General features: G+C 36.8%; 1 protein-coding gene across 1 annotated transcript in view; it reads left to right on the top strand.

The window, feature by feature from the left end:
- Positions 1–24,963, top strand: part of LOC148953474 (anoctamin-3-like) — a 433,736-nt gene that overhangs the window by 49,682 nt on the left and 359,091 nt on the right. The window contains exon 3 of the mRNA XM_089087971.1: positions 4,831–4,929. Coding sequence (XP_088944097.1) covers positions 4,831–4,929 — 99 coding nt within the window. The remainder of the gene's footprint in view (positions 1–4,830; positions 4,930–24,963) is intronic.

The raw sequence follows: 24,963 nt of genomic DNA on the forward strand, positions 1-24,963 counted from the left end.
AAATGATGGATATGGGGGAGGGGCATTCGCCTTCCGATCGCTTTTGACTATTAAAAAGGACTCTAGCCCTCTCAATTTCTTATTGAATGAGTCCCTATTGAAGTGTCTACGACAACGCTATCTATAAAAACCTTATATGCCCCAAGGGCATCACTTACAACCTTTGCCCCGGGGGCTCTCGGGGGTTTTATCATCCTCAAACACAAAATTTCCAGAACTTTCAACTACGTTGAACGAAATGGCTATCTCAAAACTTTGATTGAATGTGTCTGGGGAAATGATGGAAGTGAGAGGGGCGTTAGTTGTTCTCCATTCACTTTCGATTATTAAAAACAGCACTAGCCTTTTCAATTTCCAATCAAATGAACCCTTTTTCAGTTTCTACCACAAAACTTTCTATAAAAAACCATATATGCCCCCAAGGCATAACTTACAATCCTTGCCCTGAGGGTTGCATTTAAGGGGGGGCAGGGGGGAGTTGTCATCCTCAAAGACCTAATTTCCAGAACTTTAAACTGCACTTAACAAAATGACGATCTCAAAATTTTGATGGGATGTGTTAGCGAGACTGGTGACCGTGAACGGAGAGCTAGTTGTTCTACAATAGTTTTTAAATGTTAAAAAGGACTCTATCCCATTAAATTTCCAATCGAATGAGCCTTTTTTGAAGTTACTACGACGACTCCTTCTATAAAAAACTTCATATGCCCCCAGGGCATAAATTACAACCCTTGCTCTGATTGCTGTGGGGGACTTGTCATCTTCAAAGACCTAATTTCCAGAACTTTTAAATACGTTGAAAAAATGGTTTTCTTAAAACTTTGATTATATTTGTTTGAGGGAAATGGTAGGCGTCAGAGGGGGATTAGTTGCCCTCCAATTACTTTCGACTATTAAAAATGGCACTAGCTATTTCAATGTCCAATCGAATAAGCTCTTTTTGAAGTTTCTACGACAAAGCTTTCTATAAAAACCTTATATGCCCCAGTGCATAACTTATAACCCTTTTCCCTGAGGGCTACGGGGGGGGGGGTTTATCCTTAACGACCTAATTTCCAATACTTTCAACTACGCTGAATAAAATACCTATCTCAAAATTGTTATTGGATTTGTTTGGGGAAAAGGTGGGCGTGAGAGGGGGTTAGTTGCCCTCCAATCACTTTTGAATGTTAAAAAGAGCACTAGCCCTTTGAATTTCCAATTGAATGAACCCTTTTGGACGTTTCACCCTTGCCCTGAAGACTGTGAGGCAGTTTCCTGCTCAAAGATGTAATTTCCAAAACTTTCAACTACATTGAACAAAATGGCTATCTCAAAATTTTGATTGGATGTTTGGGGAAATGATGGGCTTGGAAGGGGTGTTAGTTGCCTTCCAATTACTTTTTACTATTAAAAAGGGCACTAGCCATTTCAATTTCCAATCGAATGAGCCCATTTTGAAGTTTCTACGACAACACTTTCTATGAAAACCTTATATGCCCCCTGGGCATAACTTATAACCCTTGCCTTGAGGGTTGTCATCCTCAAAGACCTAATTTTTCAGAACTTTCAACTAAGTTGAACAAAATGGCTGTCTCAAAATTTTGATTGGATGTGTTTGGGGAAAAGGTGGGCGTGAGAGGGGGGTTAGTTGCCCTCCCATCACTTTCGACTATTAAAAAGGGCACGATAACTCCTTCGATACGAAGTGCCCTGGTATAAAAAAAACAAAAAAATAATACATTGTGCCAACATCGTTCTTTACTTAGGCAGCGCGATTGCGCTGCCTATGATTATGCCTTAAATTCTTTTGCTTTATCAACAGCAGTGACACCTTGCGGCCAGGGGCGTAATTTGCTTTGGGGAAGAGGGGGAATCTGGGGACAAATGCTCCTCTCGAAGCTAGTTTTGATCCCCCTCCGCCAGACCCCAATTTTCTCCCCAGCTGAAATTAATTTTCTTTAAAAATTTTGTCCAAACTAGGATAAGCCTGCATAATTCAAGCATCCACAGAAACGGGTCAGTTTTTTTAGTATATTTTTACGTTTATGGTACTATATGGCTCACTTTTCAGATTTCACTGTCGTTTTCACATGATTTGGGAAAATCCCCCCCCCCAGGATTTCGACGAAAATACGCCACTGCTTACTGCCACTGGGTGAAATATTCGTTTGTCTGCTCTTCTTTTTCTTCTTCCAACTGGCTATCGACCCAGTATTTGAGATTCGCTTCTTTGATTTTTAATCAGGTCTTCTTACACAGTAGCCTTTCAATATTTTTTCCTAATTCTATGGTAAAAACAACCCAGCCATAATCAATTTCAGCCATCGTTGCCACCTAACGGGGACTTTGGTAAATACCAAAAAAAGGAAGTTGAATGTCATTCTATATTTAATATTTCCCGCAAAACTGAAGCAATAAAATGTCAGTTACCTCGTAAACCTAGACTGATATTACTTTTCCATTTTGTGGATTGGCAGAAAAAAGTAACCAAAGACGTTGAATTTTCTGCAATACTACTGAAAATGAAACAATGGAGACAATGTCTCAATAGTCGCTAAAACACGCATAGTCTCTAAAAAACAATGGAAATGAAACAATGGTCTCTAAAAAAACGCATTTTTGCAGATTTTCAGAAAACACTAAATGGAAATTGGCTTTATAATTTTTTTGGACTCTAAGCAGATCTTATTGACACTCATTATAACTGACAGGTGCCATAATTTACAGTTTTATCGCTTTTCGCTTTTGTATGTTTATAGTCTTGTGATTGTTATGTCAACACATTAATGGAGCTATTCGAGGGAAAAGAATAGTGGCCTTCGGTGTTTGTAAAGGAACAAATAAAAATAATCAAAACCCATCTTTAAATAAATATATTGACGTAACAAAGCAGAGCGACAAAAAATGGTTTTTCTTCTGGGAAGTAATTTATAAATAATAAGGCACCGACAGAAAATTTCGCTTCGAATGGGAGAAAGGGTCAAAACTTGAAAAAAAGACAAAAATCGTAAGTAAACAGGAAAATATAAGAACCTAATTGAGAAACAGTAAAAAACTTGTATGGGGGAGGGGGGCTAGCACAGTCCTTGTCTACTTGCCTGATAAGCCTAAAGCTAAAAGCAAAGAAAAGAAAAAAAAAGATGACAAACGGGTCGATGGTCAGTAAATAAAACGAAGAGAAACAACAAAAATCTCACGAACATTTTGCCCGTATATAACAAGGCGTCTTCAGCGTAAAAAAAAAAATAAATAAAAAACCTAAGTAAAACGTATAAATATAAATAGATTAAAATAGAATATATAATATCCAATTAACTTATATTTACAATTTGCAGCTGCCTCCATCAAATCACGAAAGTAACTGGTTACAATATATATATATATATATATATATATATATATATATATATATATATATATATATATATATATATATATATATATATATATATATATATATATATATATATATATATATATATATATATATATATATATATATATATATATATATATATATATATATATATATGTATATATATTTATATATATATATATATATATATATATATATATATATATATATATGTATATATATTTATATATATATATATATATATATATATATATATATATATATATATATATATATATATTTATATATATATATATATATATATATATATATATATATATATATTATATATATATATATATATATATATATATATATATATATATATATATATTATATATATATATATATTGAACTTAGTGTCACATAAAAAAAAATCCTGTGTTTAACTATAATTTCATGTTATTTTACTGATCTGCTGTAATGAACTCAAATCAAGATAGTCGTGACTAAAAAAATTCCAAAACTACGGTATATACCACGGATATTTTGGCTAAATAGCCTTTTTAATTTGAGTACTATCTACTAATTTGACACTATACAAAATCAGCATTAAAAAATGAGAATTAGTAGTGAGGGTTCCAAGGCTCAAAGGGATGGATCACCACCTTATTTTGGTTGCTATAGACTTTATGGGCCTACACTTTCAAATATGGTGTCTTTCCTCAAAATTTCTATTATTATCATATCTTTTTTTATCCGATGTGCTCGAACATATATATATTTGGAAAAAAAAATGACGGAATGGAGTGTGTATGCCTTTTCCAGCAGATTTGCGACCAGTTTTTGGAGGTATGAGAGCTTTTAGATGATATTTAGATATTTAGGAGCTCTAAAGTATACCCCTTTGTAAATCACACTCCACAATATCTAATAGGTTACTGACAAATAATAATTATATCCATAAACGAACACCTAGACTTCCTTTGGTGACAAAAAAAAATCTATTTTTTTCTTTACTATTGTTATTTCAAAATCATAGCTGCTCTTAATTATTCTTCCTCAATAATATTTTTAAACGTTGATTAAAAATGTAGACTCAGCCTTCTTTTCTAAACAAGTTTTTGTGTTTGTTTTGAACCAGAAAAAAATAAAACTTTATAAACTTTATAATGAAAATAAAATGCTGTAAATTCATAATTTGTACTACAAACTATCTTGGATTTAATTCCAGGTTAAGGACGTTTTCTATAAAAGAAATTGTTTTAAAAAGCACGCAAAATTCATTGAATTGAAATTATCACTGCATTTTTTTTTAAATTGAATCGAAAGCCTTTAAAAGTATCAAAACAAAAATTAAAATCAACAGTTAAATTTAAAGCTCTGAAAACAATTTAATCTAAATTTCTTGTCAAATTTTGATGTTTGGAAATAGGGTTTTCTATATCAATGGTGTAGCGTTGAAATTCGTAGCTAAAATATTGTATTTTTAGGATTCTTTTGATGGTAAGACCTATTACCTGAAAATTCATGCTCCTTGGAATTTCTTGATCATCCAGGCTGAGGCTGTCGAACTGAAAATGCCATTAAAGGTAAGCATTATGAATCTATAGAAGCATATGTAGGGAATCCCTTCACAGAGGGTGCTGGGTCAAATTCACGCTTCTGGGGGGGGGGGGGCTAATATTTTCTTTTCACAAAGTCTCCAATTGTTTTTATAGATGGTTCATACCCCAAGGACCCTCTCCTCTTGCTGCACAGGTGGCTTAGAAGTATGTTACTTGGGAATCCTCACTGGACTTGGGGTTTGATTAAAAAAAAAATTCGCATTCATTACAGGGATGAACGCAAGGGAGGCTATGGGGCCTGGGGCCCCCGAAATCATAAGCTGTTTTGATTTCCTGGGTAGTTTTTATTCAAATCATCAAATAAAATTTGGCTTTTAATCATTCGGTTCCCCTGAAAAAAATTCCTACCTATGTGCCTTATTCATTAAGAATATTTTAGTCTCTGGTGATTCTATTATTTTCACTTCATATCAAGAATTATTGAGAAATGTTTACCTGTACCATGTTCTTACATGTTCTATGTCTTAATTTAGATCTTCAAATAGTTCGTGGTAACGAACTGTAAGTAAGGAGCGACCCGGCTGAGTAGTAACCGAAACACTAAAAAACGAACACCAATAGATACATCAAAACACTCGGATTTTTATGCTGGTTTTAAATATATAAGTTTCATCAAGTTTAGTCTTACTCACCAAAAGTTACGAGCCTGTGATAATTTGCCTCATTTTCGAAAAAAGGGGGAAACACCCCATAAAAGTCATAAATCTTAATGAAAATCACACCGTCAGATTCAACGTATCACATTACCTTACTATAGAGGTTTCAAGCTCCTATCTGCAAAAATGTGGAATGTTGCATTTTTTGTCAGAAGAAAGATCACGGATGCGTGTTTATTTGTTTGTTTTTGTTTTTTTTCCAGGGGTGATCGTATCGACCCAGTTGTCGTAGAATGTCGTGAGAGGGCTCATTCAAAGGGAAATTAAATGTTCTAGTGTCCTTTTAAAGCGACCAAAGGAGGGCAACTAGGCCCCCTCCCACGCTCATTTTTTCCCCAAATTCACCGGATCAAAATTTTGAGATAGCCATTTTTTCAGCAGAGTCGAAAAATTTAATGACTATGTCTTTGAGGACTACTTCATCCCCCATCCCCCACAGTCCCCGAGGGAGGAGCTGCAAGTTATGAACTTTATCCATTGTTTACATGTAGTATTGGTTATTGGGAAGTGTACAGACTTTTCAGGGGGGATTTTTATGGTGGGGTGAGGGGTTATGTAGAAGGACCTTTCCACGGAGGAATTTTTTATGGGGGAAGAGAATTTTCCATGAAGGAGGCACCGGATTTCCCAGCTTTATTTAAAAAACGATCAGACATTAAATTAAAAATTAGGCTTTTTCAACTGAAAGTAAGGAGCAACATTAAAACTTAAAACGAACAGAAACTATTATATATGAGGGGGTTCTCCCCCTCGTCAATACCTCGCTCTTTACGCTAAAGTTTTTTTTTAGTACTTTCAAAAGAGCTATAATTAAACGGTCATTGTGATTCAGGGGTCATTCTCAAAGAATTGGAATAAAATTCGAACTTTAGCATAAAAAGCGAGGTATTGACGATGGGGTGAACCCCTTCATATGCTTAATAATTTCTGTTCGTTTTAAGTTTTAATGTTGCTCCTTACTTTCAGTTGAAAAACTTTATTTTTTATGTAATATTTATGGGAATAGAACAGCCCATCGATAATTTTTATGACAAATAAGCATCCTTTATCTTTTTTTTTAAAGAATTTAATGCGGCACTAAGCAAATAGAGATTTTTCCCTTTGCCATTTTTGATTATTTTTAATCTTGAACCAATAATCCTTGGGAAATTTTAATTAAAATGCGATGCAAATATAAAGTTAGTGTCCGATATGATCTTTTATATGGTAAATCAATACTAACAGAACTGCAAATATTTACTTTCGCATTTGAATGTCAAAGATTAATTGCTAAAAAGTTTCTACATATATTAGCCATGTTGAATAAAGATTAGAGCTAGAAAGCTTATTCCAAAAGAGTTTCTAATTTGAAATTTGGGGTAAAATTTTAGTGTTTTTTTTAAGAATTTCATTAAAAGAAAAAAAAATTATCAATTGTATTTAGTAAGGGGGTACAAACTAAGTCACCTTCTTGTGCGGTAACTCAGAAAGGGTTGTGCTAAAGACGTATATTCAAAAAACGACGACGACGACGAGCAATTGTTATTCTTAAGCAGTTGTTCGTACAACAAAGGTTGTTAACAAAGACGCAGCAAACAAAGGTTGTTAACAAAGGCATCAAAGACGCAGCAAACAATTCTGACATCAAAAGCGGTAAATATCCTCAAAAGCTCTATAATACGATTGAGGAAAAGTGATTCTAAGTGCCTTGGAAGGTTCGATATTTTTCTCCTTTTTTGTTACCCCTAAAGTCCCCTTGGCCCAACGACTTGAAGATATAAGCTTGAAGCCGATCGGAATAAAAATATTTTTTTGGTCCTTTTTCTTGTCCCATTTTTGGACGACTATGCTCCCGGCCTAATTAAAAAAATGTGTCACATACCCTTTTTTGAATTACCGCAACTGTATTACAGAAAGAAAGGACTGGAAACATGGATATTAAATTTGTTTAATGCGTTCAAGGTATGTAGTGTTGGCCGAGGTGTTAGAGGGATAGGGTTGAAGGCACAGTCATAAGCACATGGTGGTTTGCTCTTACAATCAAAGGTGTGCAACCATAGAGATGGAAAAACAAATACACGCCTGATTCTCACTAGTTTTCTCTATTTATTCTATTTAAAAATAATGTGAATCTATTGAATAACTGTGAAAAGGTGGCAGTGAAATCTGTCCGCGAAATTCTGGAAAATCAGGCCTCTTTTTTTCTATCTTTAATGCCCGCAAATTTATCATTCACTTTCGTTTGAAAATAAATGATAATTTATAGATTTCGTACTGTAAAATAAATAGATGTCGTACTGTGGAAGAAGGATAATTAAGCACTAATAATAGAAAATATCAGTTAGTAGCAAAAAAATTTGTTAAACAGCGTCTTCCAAGCTTCTGATGACTATGGAATCTTAGAACATGCTAGAAGTTTGGCATGAACCCCAGTTAATTTGATTTCTATAAGTTAGCATGAAAAATGTTAATCGTATCATTCTAAAAATATTAATAAAAAAAAACAGTTAAAAATATTAATCGTATCATTCTACGACTCTCTTCGTATTATTACCAGTTTTCTAATTACTTGAGTTTTTAAGAATGAGGGGGCATAAGAGATGTGTCATTCTCAATATTAAGACCAAAATAATTGTTAGCTTTTAAACGATATAAAAAAAAGTTTTTTTTTTAACTGCAAGTATTATTCCGCATACGAAAGGGGCTGTCTCCTCCTCAACGCCCCGTTTTTTACGCTAAAGTCTTTTATTATTTTGAAAAGAAGAGTTGTGAGAAGGAAAAAAACTGTAGCGTAAAGAGCGAGGCGTTGAGAAGGAGACAGTCCTCTTCATATACGGAATAATTTCTGTTCCTTTTAAGTTTTGATGTCGCTCCTTACTTACAGTTAAAAAGAATTTTTTTATTTAATTTATGAACATTTTTAAAGTAATTCAGGTTTTGAATATGGCTCACCGTACATGAATAGCTAAAATGAAATTTGTATATTAGTTTATTTTTTTTTAACTAATAATAACCTTATAATAACCTAAGTTTGACTTTTTGTTCCAATTATTTAAGAATGACTCCTGAATCACAAAGGCTGTTTCATTAGAATAATAACCTCTTTTAAAAGTTAAAAAAAACTTTAGCGTAAAAAGCGAGGTATTGACGATAGAGCGACCCCTCGTATGCGTAATAATTTCTGTTCGTTTTAAGTTTTAATGCTGCTCCTTACTTTCAGTTGGAAATTTTTTATTGTATTTAGTTTCTGATCGTTTTTAAATAATGCTGGGAAATCCAGCACCCCTTCATGGAAAATTCTCTTCCTCCATGATAAATTCCTCCATGGAAAGATCCTCCCGCGTACTCCCCACCCTCCTATCCCTCCCCCACCAGAAAAATCCCCCTGAAAACGTCTGTATACCTTCCAAATACCAATACTATATGTAAACAATGGGCAAAGTTCATAACTTGCAGCCCTTCCCCCGGGGACTTTGGGGGATTAAGTCGTCCTCAAAGACATACTTATTAGATTTTTTCGGCTTTTCTGAACAAAATGATCTCATAATTTTGATCAGGTGAATTTGGGAAAAAAGAGCGTGGGAGGGGGCCTAGTTACCTTCCGATGTTTTGGTCACTTAAAAGGGGCACTAGAACTTTTAATTTTCGTGCGAACAGACCTTTCGCGATATTCTAGGACCAGTGGGTAGATACGATCACCCCCGGGGAGAAAAAAAATAAATAAACACGCATCCGTGATTTTTCTTCTGCCATAAAATTCAAAATTTCACATTTTTGCAGATAGGAGCTTGAAACCACTAGGGTTCAGTAGGGTTCTCTTCATTAAGATTCTATGACTTTTAGGGGGAGTTTTGCCCTTTTTTTGAAAATAAGGCACACATTCTCAGGCTCGTAACTTTTGATCGGTAACAATAAACTTGGCGAAACTTATATATTTAAAATCAGCATAAAAATCCGCTTATTTTGATGTATCTCTTGGTATCAAAATTCCGTTTTTTAGAGTTTCGATTACTATTGAGCCGGGTCGCTCCTCACTTACAGTTCTTTACCCCGAACTGTTTGATCATTCATTTTTATTTTGTAACTGGACTGGATTTCAACTAGATACTTTGATAATGACTTTTAGAGGTGGTTAGGGGTTAGGTAGTTATTTAATCGAATGTGTTCTGGGCGGCCTGATTTCCATAATTGCTTGTTATAGTTTCATAATTGTGTTACTAAAGTATTATATTTTCATCATACTTTGATATTTGTAACACGATTTAAGTAACACGAATTAATGGTTCTTATTTATTTCACGTAATTTAAGTTTATATAATTTAATTTATTCTAGTTTTTCTGGAAGTCATGACTGGATGGGTAGGGAGAGGTATAATATACGTTCCTCTCAAGACTAGAAACTAGCTAAAATGAATCCAAATCATTTTGTGTATTTTCAACTTTTGTTCTTTTTTTGGTGGGGAGGGGGTACAGCTTTGAAAAAAATCCTCGGGATTTCCTTTCTTAAATTAGGAGATATTGCACTTTTCTACTCATTTCCGTCACCCATTGAAATTGAGGTACTGGTGAATTAAACGGATACTTCTAAAAAGTCAAGTTTGGTTAATGCTAATGAAATAAAATAAAATAGGATGAATATATAATAGTTTATAAACAAATTTGGGCTATATATTTGCACATTAGGGGGGGGGGGGGAAAGCATAGCATATATTAAAAACGTAACATAGCCTAGGTACCTTCCACCACATACACCTCAAACAACAACAGTTTAAGTATCGTAAGCGAAATGAAAACTACTCTGCATTCCGTTTCTGAATAGAGGTCTCTTGAAAAAACCAGTCTGGCGGGTTTCGTCTCTCATTAGTATATAAAAGTGTCCGTATAATGCATCAGTACCGAAATGGACTTAAGAAATACAATAGGAGCTGATACAAAACTAAAACAAGTTAGGAGAACTTAAGATGAAATATTAAAAACTTATAGGAAAAATCATGAAAATATTTTTTAAATGATTGCAATGAAAGGGTTTAATAATAGAAAAAAACGTGATAATCTGATTGTACCTTCATAATATAAAGTAAGAATTTCATTGTTTTAGTATTCTATTTTAGCTTTTAGATATTTCTTGGGGTATATATGAGACCGTCAGGAGGAGGGGGTTGGGTTCTATTTGCAAGTGAAGTGATTAGTGCACTTGGAAAGACCACAAAAAGAAATCGAGTAGTGTATTGACGTTGTCCATATTATAGCTATGGAATCTCTTATCTATTGACCTAATATTGAAATTGGGGGGGAGGGGCTGGACAAGCCGGAAGAATCTTTCTTTTTTTACGTCTGCATGTTCATGTATCAAAATTCTTCTTCGTTTATGGTAAATAATTCAATTCAATTTTGTTTATTACAAAATTATATAACACATAACATCAATCCAACTGGCTGCCCAAATAAAGACATAAAAGCAATTGATACTGGGTGACCACATATATAACAAGCAAACAAAAATTTTAACAAAAAAACACAACAAACAAAAAATGGAAATAAATAATAATAAATAAACAACAAAATTATGACCAATCTTTAATCATAAAAAAAAATAATAAAAAAAATCCTCTATGAACCAAGACTCAAAAGCAAATTTCTCATTTTTCTTTTTTAAACAAACCAAGGTGCTCCTCCACCCGAATGCTCACTGGAAGAGAATTCCAAACCTTAGGACCTATATATCTGACAGAAAAACCCACTCTAGTTCCATTTCTGTATTCAGTGACTACATTATCGGCAATGCGGGTACTCTAACTATGAAGTGATTTTTTTCTCTTTAATGAACATTAAATACCTCGGGACTGATACAATTCCAACACTGATGCGAGAATATTTCTGCTTGGTAGTCATAAAACTGCCTAACATTAAGCACTTTAAGTTTATTATAACATGCCTCAGTGTCATTGACTTTTTCTAAGTATCCTGCAATAAGTCGTATAGCTTTGTTCTGAAGAATTTGTACTCGTTTAAAATTTGAATAAAATTTGCTTGACCACAAAACACATCCATATGAAATGTATGGGTGGACCAAAGCATTATATAAAAGTAATAAAATTTGTGGTGGTAAAAAATTCTTAAAATCAAAGAATATTTTTAAAATCAAAGAATACTGTTAGAGGAATTTCGCCCCTTTCTAGACAATTACTTACGATATCAACGAGGTGAATGGCAGCATGACTAGTAGAGTGGTCTCTCCGAAAACAAAATGCGTCTCACTTAATAGGCCATGCTACGTAAGATGATCATAAAGGCATTGATGGGCCACTTTCTCAAGTATCTTGGAGAACAACGGTAATATTGAGATTAGCCTCCAATTACCCATATCTGACTTCGAACCTCCTTTGAACAGAGGCATTACTTTGGCTTGTTTCAAGGCATCTGGGAAGGTGCCTGTTGTCAGGGATATGTTGATAATGTGAAGTAAGGAAAGAAGTAAAAAACAAAAAAAAACTAACAAATAAAACCGACTCGAAGATTTAGAGGGTGTCCGTAAGTGATCTGATTCGCACGGGATTTAAGTCACTTTGCTCTCGTTTGAAAATGCGGCCACGATCAGTCCAAACGTTCTTTGCACCAAATCGATCTCTGGCCCCTTCTAGTACCTATTTCTTCACTTTAGTAAGGTATTCACTAACGAAGAAACCAGATTTTGCAAGTTTCGATTTTGCTTAATAAACTGTATAAGCTATATCTTTGTTCCCGAATTTCACCAGTGCTGAAGCCACCGTACTCGGTGTTTGCGTATTTGACGTGGCCCGATTCACCGCTAACACGTGTGTAGATGACACACGGCTGACTCCCAGTCGTTGTATAACGTTGAGTACTGTTGAGCTTAGACTTGTCTCAGGATTTTGCTTTACACCAAAGAACACCAACGAATCCAAGTTTCTCCTGTTCCAAATCATCAATTTTCTGTTCAACACTCTCAATTCTACGCTCCAGAGACTGAATCTGACTTCTCAAACTGTCTAAAAAAATTTGTACTTTTTGGGACTTCCGACTATACTCAAGGGTAATTAAGTCGGAAATGAAGTCAACGAAGTTTTGTTGTTTTGTGCCGGCTGATTCAGCAACTTTTTCTTGAACCTTTTTTTCAATGACTTTAACAATGTCAGTACGAATTTTGTCCTCTTCAGGTTGTTTGGGGAAACAAGTTGATTGTGGAGAGCTGAGGCATCTCTTGAAACAGTAGCCGTTTTACTCGATACTTTCCCTTTTCCTGACAAATTCAAGGTAAATGTCTGGATTGCTCTCGTTTTCCCGAAAGGCGTGATTTATGCCCTTCTGTGTTCGCTTTGAAGCGTCGGCATAATTATCTTCAAAAGATACAACATTCTCAGCTATCAATACATGAAAATCATGAGATCCGTAGCAAAAAACGGTAAAGTTAAGTATAGATTCTTTTGACTTCATAACATTTACAATACGAACTGGCCAAAGTGGATTTCCCTTGAACTGCGCCAAAGTCCCCTTTCTTGAACTCCACCATTTTGAAAACAATAATCCAAAAAATTCATATATAAAAATGATCAAAAAAGAAACTTATTTTAACGTGGGCAGGCCCACGGAAGCAGTGGCGATCACCTTTGCTGGAATGGTGGCCCAGTGGATCGTGAAGTGAATTTCATAAAATTCAGTAATTCAAAATTGTCCTCCAGTGATATCCAAAGAATAAAAAGTCACTTGGAACTTTAATAACTCAACTTTTTTACTTTTTTTACTGTTTTTAATTTTATAACTTTAATAAATCAAATCATATTAACATTTTGATAACTAAATATCAGTATATGTATATTAAACTGACAATGCACATTCATTTGTATTTTTTCAGTAATGTGCAAATTTTGTTCTGACCTTGGGAAGGCATATGGTAGGGGTTTTGCGCCCAACTTATGTTAATTTCTGCTCGTTTTGAGTTTGACTCGGTTAATTATTGTAATTTCTGTTCGTTTTGGGCTTCATTTATTTATCGATGCTGATTTGTGGTAGTTTCACGCTTGGTAGATTATTTTATTTTATTTTCGCTCATTTTTTGTTTAATGGAGTTCTTTACTTTTCTTTGAAAAACTTATTTTGTGGAAAAATTTTTTTAAATTAATTTATGTTCGTTTTATATTGACATAGTCTTTTTATGGGGAAAAAATAATACTTTAAATCTTTTTGTTTTTTAAGACTTTATAGTTTGGCCTGCTATTTGTATGCTGGAGAAAAATTTTCAGCAATTTTTAACAACATACACCCTTTTAAAAATCTAGAAATAAATAGTACTGTTTAATTTAGTTTCATAACTCCTCTAGTTGACCTGAAATGGAAAACTTGATACCATTCGCAAAATAATCTGTTTACTTTCTTTGATAGCTTGGATAAACTTACGCTATTTTGATTTGGTTAAATTTTAAGAGCAGAAATGGGAGGGTTGGCATGGGAGGGTGGGAGTGGGAGGGTAGGAGTGGAAGGGGGATTGGTTGCCCTCAAATCATTTTCGACTATTAATAAGGGCATAAGCCCTTTCTATTTACAATCGAATGAGCCCTTTTCGAAGTTCCCATGACAATTCCTTCGATGCGAAGTGCCCTGGTCTAAACAACAACAATAACAAAAAATAATACATTATACCCACTTCGATCTTTACTATAAAATGTCAAGCCTTACTATCACTTTCGACTATTAAAAAGGGCACTAGGCCTTTTGATTTCCAATCGAATGAACTCTTTGGAAACGACAACGCTTTCTATAAACACCTTATATGCCTCCAGGGCATAAATTACAAACCTTACCCTAAGGTCTGTTAGGGTGGTTGTCATCCCCTAAGACCGAATTTCCAGAACTTTCAACTACGTTAGACAACATGACTATCTCAAAATTTTGATTGGATATGTTTGTGGAAATGGTGGACGTGAGAGGGGTGTTGTGAGAGGTCACTTTCGACTATTAAAAAGGGCACAAGCCACTCCAATTTCCAATTAAATGAGCGCTTTTCGAAGTGTATACGACAACTTCTTCGATACGGAGTGCCCTGATCTAAACAAAAAAATTAATAAATAATATATTGCGCCAACATCGTTATTATATGCCCCAGGGCATAACTTAAAACCCTTGCCCAGAGGGTTGTGGGGGAGTGTCCTCCTTTTTACTTAGTCCCCGTTTCTTGTCTCATTCTCGAGTGTCCCCGTTCTTTATTGAGGCAGGGCGATCCTGCTGCCTATGATTTATGCAACAACTTTCTATATAAACCTTATATGCCCCCAGGTCATAACTTACAACCCTTGCACTGAGGGCTCTGAGGGGGTTATCATCCTAAAAGACCTAATTTCCAGAACGTTCAACTACGTGGAACAAAATGGATATCTCAAAATTTTGATTGGATGCGTTTTGGAAAATGGTGGTGGGCGTGAGAGGGGCGTTAGTCGCTATCCAATCACTTTCAACTATTAAAAAAGGCACTAGCCCTTTCAGTTTCCAATTGAATGAGCTCTTTTGTAGTTTCTACGGCAACGCTTTCAATAAAACCTTTATATACCCCAGGGCATATCTTACACCCATTTCACTGGGGACTTTGGGGGGAGAGTTTGTCATCCTTAAAGACCTAATTTCCAAAACATTCAATTACGTTGAGTAAAACGGGAATATAAAAATTTTGATTGGATGTGTTTGGGGAAAAGGTGGGCGTGAGAGGGGGGTTATTTGCCCTCAAATCACTTTCGACTATTAAAAAGGGTACTATCCTTTTAAATTTCAAATCGAATGAGCCCTTTTTAAAGTTTCAACGACAAAGATTTCAATAAAAACCTTATATGCCCCCAGGGCATAACTTATAATCCTTTACCTGAGGGTTGTGGGGGAATGTCCTTAAAAACATATTCTCTATCTGGAAATCAATTACGCTGAACAAAATGGCTATCTCCAAATTTTTATTGGATGTGTTTTTTGCAGAAATGATGGGCGTGGGGGGGCTAGTTGCCCTCCAATCACTTTCGACTATTAAAAAGGGCATTAGCCCTTTGAATTTCCAATCGAATGAGCTTTTTTTGAAGTATATACGGCAAAGGCTTCTTTAAAAACCTTATATGCCCCCAGGGCATAACTTATAACCCTTGCCCTGAGGGTTGGGGGGGACTGTCCTCCTCAAAAACATATTTTCTATCTGGAAATCCATTACGCTGAACAAAATGGCTATCTCAATATTATTATTGGATGTGTTTTGGGGAATGATAAGAGTGGGGGGGATAGATGACCCCCACTCACATTTGAGTTTTAAAAAGAGAACTAGCCCTTCGAATTTCCAATCGAATGAGCCTGTTTTGAAGTTTCTACGACAACGCCTTGTATAAAATCTTATATGCCCCCAGGACATAACTTAAAACCCTTGCCCCGAGGGTTGTGGGGGGGTGTTCTACTCAAAAAAATATTTTCTCTCTGGAAATCAAACTACGCTGAACAAAATGGCTATCTCAAAATTTTGATCGGGTGTGTTTGGGGAAATGATGGGCGTGGGGGGGGCTAGTTGCCCTCTAATCACTTTCGGCTATTAAAAGGGGGACTAGCCCTTTGAATTTCTAATCGAATGAGCCTTTTTTGAAGTTTCTACGACAACGACTTATATAAAAACATTATATGCTCCCAGGGAATAACTTAAAACCCTTGCCCCGAGGGTTGTGGGGGAGTGTCCTCCTCAGAAGCATATTTTCTATCTGGAAATCAACTACGCTGAACAAAATGGTTATCTCAAAATTTTGATTGGATGTGTTTGGGGAAGTGATGAGCGTGGGGGGGGCTAGTTGCCCTCAAATCACTTTCGATTATTAAAAAGGGCACTAGCCCTTTGAATTTCCAATCGAATGAGCTTTTTTCGAAGTTTCTACGACAACACCTTTTATAAAAACCTTATATGCCCCCAGGGCAGAACTTAAAACCCTTGCCCTGAGTGTTGTAGCGGAGTGTCCTCCTCAAAAACATATTTTCTATCAGGAAATCAACAACGCTGAACAAAATGGTTATCTCAAAATTTGTATTGGATGTGTTTAGGTAAATGATGGCCTAGGGGGGGGGGCTGGTTGCCCTCCAATCACTTTCGACTATTGAAAAGGGCACTAGCCCTTTGAATTTCCAATCCAATGAGCCTTTTTTGAAGTTTCTACGACAACGCCTTCTATAAATACCTTATATGCCCCCAGGGTTTAACTTAACACCCTTCCCCTGAGGGTTGTGGGGGAGTGTCCTCCTCAAAAGGATATTTTCTGTCTGGAAATCAAATACACTGAATAAAATGGTTATCTTAAAATTTTTATTGGATATGTTTGGGGAAATGATGGGCGTGGGGGGAGGGCTAGTTGCCCTCCAATCACTTTCAACTATTAAAAAGGGCACTGTCCCTTTTAACTTTCAATCGAATTAGCCTTTTTTGACGTTTCTACGACACCGCCTTCTATAAAAACCTTATATGCCCCCCGGGCATAACTTAAAAACTTTGCCTTGAGGGCTGTGGAGGAGTTACCACCTCAAAAACACAATTTCTATTTGGAAATCAACTACGCTGAACAAAATGGCTATCCCAAAATTTTGATTGGATGTGATTGGGGGATTCATGGGCGTGGGGGGAGGGCTACTTGCCCTCCTGTAAGCTTTATTTTTAATGTTCAAGAGTTGGGCGAGTCCATTCAATGGTGCTTACAAACTAATATACCATTTTGCAGAGCTAGATATTCAAGTCCATAGATGTTTCATATAAAGTCTTTATTTATATCAAAGCCATAGATACTTATCACGTACAATACATACGTTCGACTCAATCTATCTAAGGGTTAAACACGCAAATATAAACTTGTCTTTCTACATGTTTATCAATATGTTCTAGGAATCCTTTCACCCCTCACAACACTGGTTAAACCTATATTCAAAGAAATCCCTTGGGTTCCATGACAAACAAAGCTGTGTTGCAACAAAAATATTGGCAGCTAGACTAATCTATTAACTCAATTTAAATCAGGAAGATACTTTACAATCCACCCCCTCTTAAAGAGAACCAAAGTTCTTACTATTTCCCTTCAGATTTTTGAGTTATTTTAAAAAAAATTTCCTAGCATTACGAAGTAGAATATCCATAAAACAAAAATAAAAATTAAACAAAAAAAAATAAAAGAACAAACAGCAAATACTAAATTAAAGTGTGCACTTAAAAACATACAATGAAAAATAAAAGTGTTCTGTTTTGACGGGGAATAACTTTGGCAGGATAAGTCTTTAAACTGTGCTTCCCTTCTCGGCCACAAAACTGGCACTGTTGACACTGTTTATAAGTGAAAGCCCTTTTTTTCACTAGGTGCGCAGTCACTTACAATTTCCCCTACACGTAAACATATAAACATATACTTATCAATAAATCTTATCGCGTTTTAATGTAGCGAAAGCCTATCTTTGCAAGGAAAAAAAAGAAAAATTAGAAATGAGGATTGGACATAATTCCAATTTTCTTTATAAAATCTGCTATAAAATTAAACATAATTTTTATTATGATTTATGATTATTATTTGATTATGATTTATTATCAATTTCCCTATTGAGAGAAAAATCTTGGTAACAGCATCAATGTTATCCATATATATATATAATTTCCATTAACTAAATTAATGCACTATTTTTTTTTTTTTTTTTTTTTTTTTTTTTTTTAGGGGATGTTAAAAAAAATGACATTGAATATTTAGTAAAATATTTATACTCACGGCTTAAACTTAAAATATTTTAAGATCTGAATTTTGGTTACTTCATAAGTATGTATTTATAAAGCCGAACGAACATCATCCATAGACTTGCATATAGGCCCAGGGTTAGACTCTACGTCTCCGTCGTCCACTAGGCATCTCACCCAGCAGCTGTCGGGTAATGCGGATAAGTCCACGTCCACTATGATATAATGCAATGTTCCCCACAATGCCCGTTTTTTCGATAACCCCACCCTACGACAATACAACAACCAGTCCAACAGACTAGAAGAGTAAGCATCCAAAGCTCGAGCGGACGCAGTACACGTTTTTCCATTATCTGGTTAACTATCGACTATGAAGGTTGTTGCAGGAAAAAACCCGATGCAGGTAATAACCCATATGAGTTAGCGGTTTTAGCTAACTTCTCTTTAATCCTGCGTATAGCTGCTTTCCGTTTTGCAACACGCTGCTTCCTCTCCTCTTCAGACATCGGAGGGACTGTCTCTTTAGGTTTCTTTGATGGGGCCTTCCCCTTGGTTGGCGCAAATCCTGTCGCTCCTATCCGACCCGTCTCAGCCGTTTTACGCCCACTACTAGGGCGCGTGTTGGTACGAAAGTAATCCTGCAACACAGATATCTCGTGTTCGTCAATCCCCACCAACTCCTCAAACTCGCCTTTGTAAAAAATAGAATATCTATTAAAAACAGGAATGTTGTATTCCAATTTCTCATCATCACACACTTCTTTACGTAATATATATTTACATATACATGCAACTTCCAAGGCCCCGTCTATCGCCCCGTCCCTGTATTCCTTTAACCGTTCCACATAAAACCGAGCTACGTCCCCCGGACTAGCAGATCTCATTGCACTTCGCGGAACGAACTGCTGGGCACCTCCGTACCTGGCCCACTTACCATCACGTGAGGGTAATTCTGTAGATGCCTCTTCAACACAGGTACACTTTGTGTGGTATCTCATAGAAATGTCCAGCACTTTCAAATTTTCACCAGGCATCTCATCCCTGTCTTTTCGTATTAATGATACTCTATCTTCTCCCATGTTGCTGTTAATGCTAATATACTTAGTTTAAGATTGAGGGGTTTCTTTTTCTGTACCAGTCGTAGCCCTCTGTCTAGACTGGCTATTTAGTTTTCCGATACTTGTTCAGAGTCTGGGTCTTTTCTATACCAGCATTCGGAACTATCGTGGTTTCGGTTACCGCAAACGTAGCATGTCTTTCTCTGGGGAGGCGGAACCTATTTTCAATTGACACGGCAGCCGAAAAAACTCATCCGCCGGTTTTGTCACAATTTCAATTTTTTCATACTTGGTCGCAATTTTAAAAGCATCTTCTAGGTTATTTATTTGATCCTCTTGTTCCATCAGTACCCTTTTAAAAGTTATGCGTGCCCCTTCCCTAAAAGTGTTTAGTGCCAATGGTTGAACTGCCGGGTTTCTTAGCCCATCCCAATAGCCCATTGAATTCGCGTAAGACTTAGCGGCTCTTTCAACTCGTTTTAAGAACTGATATACTGTTTCATCCGGAAATTGTTTACATCCCACATGATCTTGTAAGATTTGCCCGGGGCTGCGTTGAGGAACAAAAGCCTCCAACAGATTTTTCCGTAATGTATCAAGTGTTAAATTCCCCTTATTTAAATCACCAAAAAAAATAGAAAATTCCCCTTTCATTAGCTTGCCTGCTGTGGCAACCACTTGCTTTTCCGACCACGTTAAGGTATCTTAAATTCTTTTCAGTTGGCTAATAAATTCATTTATCTGTGAGACCTCTGTTAATGGTGTTATTAATGAAGCTAAATCTGTTGTTGCTCTGATTGAAAGGTTATCACTTGACGGGGGATTATTTGTTGGATGCGGTTGCTGTGAATTTTTACTTTGGGGATTAGATGAAATTTGTAGATAATGGGCCATTGCCGCTGTGTCCCAGAGACTTATGTCAGAATAAAACTTAGTGACTATTTCTACGTCATAATCATCGCTACTTGGATCAAAGGTAGGGGGTATTTCTATGTTTCGTAATTCTTGCTGTGCAAGGAAGGCTTTCGCTTTTACTTCATCAAAATTATCATTTTCAGGATTTAATTCTGGGATATTCATGGTTAAAAAAAACAAAAAATTGATACAAGAAAATAGCTACCCTATGCACTCCTAACTTTTTCCTATGCGCACAAAACTTTAGGGCTCACACTTACTCTTTATGTTTTTCACTGGATGCAGATCCCTCCAAGGTTTCTTCTTTGATGGCTGGAGATTTCACGACAGGAGATGTGCGTAGATTGGTAGGCTTCGGTCACCTTCGGTTTGATAAAACTGCGGCGGTTGAGAAACATTTAGAAGTTGAGACGACCCTGTGTAACAATATGTCTGGCCAGTATCTTGTTTATTTCTGGCGTCTGTTTGGGAGAAATGGCATCGGACTGGCTCTGCTGTGGATGGACTGGGCTCGAAAAATTACAGCACTTCTGACACCATGTTGTAAGCTTTATTTTTAATGTTAAAGAGTTGGGCGAGTCCATTCAATGGTGCTTACAAACTAATATACCATTTTGCAGAGCTAGATATTCAAGTCCATAGATGTTTCATATAAAGTCTTTATTTATATCAAAGCCATAGATACTTATCACGTACAATACATACGTTCGACTCAATCTATCTAAGGGTTAAACACGCAAATATAAACTTGTCTTTCTACAGGTTTATCAATATGTTCTAGGACTCCTTTCACCCTTCACAACACTGGTTAAACCTATATTCAAAGAAATTCCTTGGGTTCCGTGACAAACAAAGCTGTGTTGCAACAAAAATATTGGCAGCTAGACTAATCTATTAACTCAATTTAAATCAGGAAGATACTTTACACTCCTATCACTTTCGACTATTAAAAAGGGTACTAGCCCTTCAAATTTCAAATCAAATGGGCCTGTATTGAAGTTTCTACGACAACGCCTTCTATAAAAACCTTATATGCCCCCAGGGTATAACTTAAAACCCTTGCCCTGAGGGTTGTGGGGGAGTGTCCTCCTCAAAAACATATTTTCTGTCTGGAAATCAACTACGCTGAACAAAATGGCTATCTCAAAATTTTGATTGGATGTGCTTGTGATAATTATGGGCGTGGGGGGCTAGTTGCCCTCCAATCACTTTCGACTATTGCCCATGTCATTATTCCTCTGAATTTTCCATCGAATGAGCCTGTTTTGATGTTTCTGCAACTACACCTTCAATAAAAACCTTATATGCCCCCAGGACATCATTTCACACCTTTGCCCTGTGAGTAGTGAGGGAGTGTTCTTCTCAAAACATAATTTTGATCTGGATATCCGCTGAAGTGAACAAAATGACCATCTCGAAATTTTAATTTGATGTGTGTGGAAGAATTCTGGGCGTGGGGGGGCTAGGTGCCCTCCAATCACTTTCGACTATTAAAAGGGCACTAGTCCTTTGAATTTTCAATCGAAGTAGCATTTTTTGAAGTTTCCACGACAACACCTTCTATCAAAACCTTATATGCCCCCAGGGCACAACTTAAAACCCTTGCCCTAAGGGTTCTGAGGGAGTGTCCTCCTCAAAAAAATATTTTCTATCTGGAAATCAAAAACGCTGAACAAAATGGCTATCTAAAAATTTTGATTGGATGTGTTTGGGACAATTATTGGAGTGAGGGGGGCTAGTTGCCCACCAATCGCTTTCGACTATTAAAAATGGTACTAGCCCTTCTAATTTCCAATCGAATGAGCCTGTATTGAAGTTTCTACGACAACGCCTTCTATTAAAACCTTATATGCCCCAAGGGTATAACTTAAAACCCTTGCCCTGAGGGTTGCGGGGGAGTGTCCTCCTCCAAAACATATTTTCTATCTGGAAATCAACTACGCTGAACAAAATGGCTATCTCAAAATTTTGATTGGATGTGCTTGGGATTGATAGGCGTGGGGGGGCTAGTTGCCCTCCAATCACTTTAGACTATTAAAAAGGGTACTAGCCCTTCGAATTCCCAATCGAATGAGCCTGTATTGAAGTTTCTACAACAACGCCTTCTATAAAAACCTTATATGCTCCCAGGGCATAACTTAAAACCCTTGCCCTGAGGGTTGTAGCGGAATGTCCTCCTCAAAAACATATTTTCTATCTGGAAATCAACTACGCTGAACAAAACGGTTATCTCAAAATTTGTATTGAATGTTTTTGGGGAAATGATGGGCGTGGGGGGGGGGGGCTAGTTGCCCTCCAATCACTTTCGACTATCAAAAAGGGCACTAGCCCTTTGAATTTACAATCGAATTAGCCTTTCTTGAAGTTTCTACGACAACAACTTCTATAAAAACCTTATATACCCCCAGGGTATAACTTAAAACACTTGCCTTGAGGGCTCTGGGAGAGTGTCCTCCTCAAAAACATATTTTCTATCTGGAAATTAACTACGCTGAACAAAATGGTTCTCTCAAAATTTTGATTGGATGTTTTTGGGACAATGATGGGCGTAGGGGGGGGGCTAGTTGCCCTCCAGTCACTTTCGACTATTAAAAAGGGTACTAGCCCTTCGAATTTCCAATCGAATGGGCCTGTATTGAAGTTTCTACGCCAACACCTTCTATAAAAACCTTATATGCCCCCAGGACATAACTTAAAACCCTTGCCCTGAGGGTTGTGGGGGAGTGTCCTCCTCAAAAACATATTTTTTATCTGGAAATCAACTACGCTGAACAAAATGGCTATCTCAAAATTCTAATTGGATGTGATCTGGGGATTGATGGGCGTGGGGGGGCTACTTGCCCTCCTATCACTTTAGACTATTAAAAAGGGCACTATCTCTTTGAATTTCCAATCGAATGAGCCTGTTTTGAAGTTTGTACGCCAACACCTTCTATAAAAAACCTTATATGCCCCCAGGGCATAACTTAAAACTCTTGCCCTGAGGGTTGTGAGGGAGTGTCCTCCTCAAAAGCATATTTTCTATCTGGAAATCAACTACCCTGAACAAAATGGCTATCTAAAAATTTTGATTGGATGTGTTTGGGACAATGATTGGCGTGGGGGGGCTAGTTTCCCTCCAATCGCTTTTGACTATTAAAAAGGGTACTAGCCCTTCGAATTTCCAATCGAATGAGCCTGTATTGAAGTTTATACGACATAGCCTTTTATAAAAACATTATATGCCCCCAGGGCATAACTTAAAACCCTTGCCCCGAGGGTTTTGGGGGAGTGTCCTCCTCAAAAACATATGTTCTATCTGGAAATCAACTAAGCTGAACAAAATGGTTATCTCAAAATTTTGATTGGATGTGGTTGGGGGAATGATGGGCGTGGGGGGCTAGTTTCCCTCCAATCACTTCCGACTATTGAAAAGGGCACTAGCCCTTTGAATTTCCAATCAAATAAGCCTTTTTTTAAGTTTATGCGACAACGCCTTCTATAAAAAAACCTTATATGCCCCCAGGGTATAACTTAAAACCCTTGCCCTGAGGGTTTTGGGGGAGTGTCCTCCTCAGAAACATATTTTCTATCTGGAAATCCACTACGCTGAACAAAATGGCTATCTCACAATTTTGATTGGATCTGCTTGGGACAATGATGGGCGTGGGGGGGGGTGAGTTGCCCTCCAGTCACTTTCGACTATTAAAAAGGGTACTAGCCCTTCGAATTTCCAATCGAATGGGCCTGTATTGAAGTTTCTACGCCAACACCTTCTATAAAAACCTTATATGCCCCCAGGAAATAACTTAAAACCCTTGCCCTGAGGGTTTTGGGGGAGTGTCCTCCTCAAAAACATATGTTGTATCTGGAAATCAACTAAGCTGAACAAAATGGTTATCTCAAAATTTTGATTGGATATGTTTGCGGGAGAGATGGGCGTAGGTGGGGGGGGGGCCTAGTTTCTCTCCAATCACTTTCGACTACTAAAAACGGCACTAGCCCTTTGAATTTCCAATTGAATGAGCCTTTTTTTAAGTTTCTACGACAACGCCTTCTATAAAAAACCTTATATGCCCCCAGGGTATAACTTAAAACCCTTGCCCTGAGGGTTGTGGGGGAGTGTCCTCCTCAAAAACATATTTTCTATCTAGAAATCAACTACGATGAACAAAATGGCTATCTCAAAATTTTGATTGGATCTGCTTGGGACAATGATGGGCGTGGGGGGGGGGGGGGGGTAGTTGCCCACCAACCACTTTCGACTATTAAAAAGGGTAGTAGCCCTTCGAATTTCCAATCTAATGAGCCGGTATTTAAGTTTCTACGACAAAGCTTTCTGTAAAAACCTTATATGCCCCCAGGGCATAACCTAAAACCCTTGCCTTGAGGGTTGTGGGGGAGTGTCCTCCTCAAAAACATATTTTCTATCTGGAAATCAGCTACGCCGAACAAAATGGCTATCTCAAAATTCTAATTGGATGTGTTTGGGGGATTGACGGGCATGGGGGGGCTAGTTGCCCTCTAATCACTTTCGACTATTAAAAAGGGCACTAGCCCTTTGAATTTCCAATCGAATGAGCATTTTTTGAAGTTTCTACCGACAACACCTTCTATAAAAACCTTATATGCCCCCAGGGCATAACTTAAAACCCTTGCCCTGAGGATTGTAGCCGAGTGTCCT

The sequence above is a fragment of the Artemia sp. Qi Xiang Cuo genome, chromosome 4, assembly GCF_049724085.1.
Source record: "Artemia sp. Qi Xiang Cuo chromosome 4, ASM4972408v1, whole genome shotgun sequence".
Classification (NCBI taxonomy): domain Eukaryota; kingdom Metazoa; phylum Arthropoda; class Branchiopoda; order Anostraca; family Artemiidae; genus Artemia; species Artemia sp. Qi Xiang Cuo.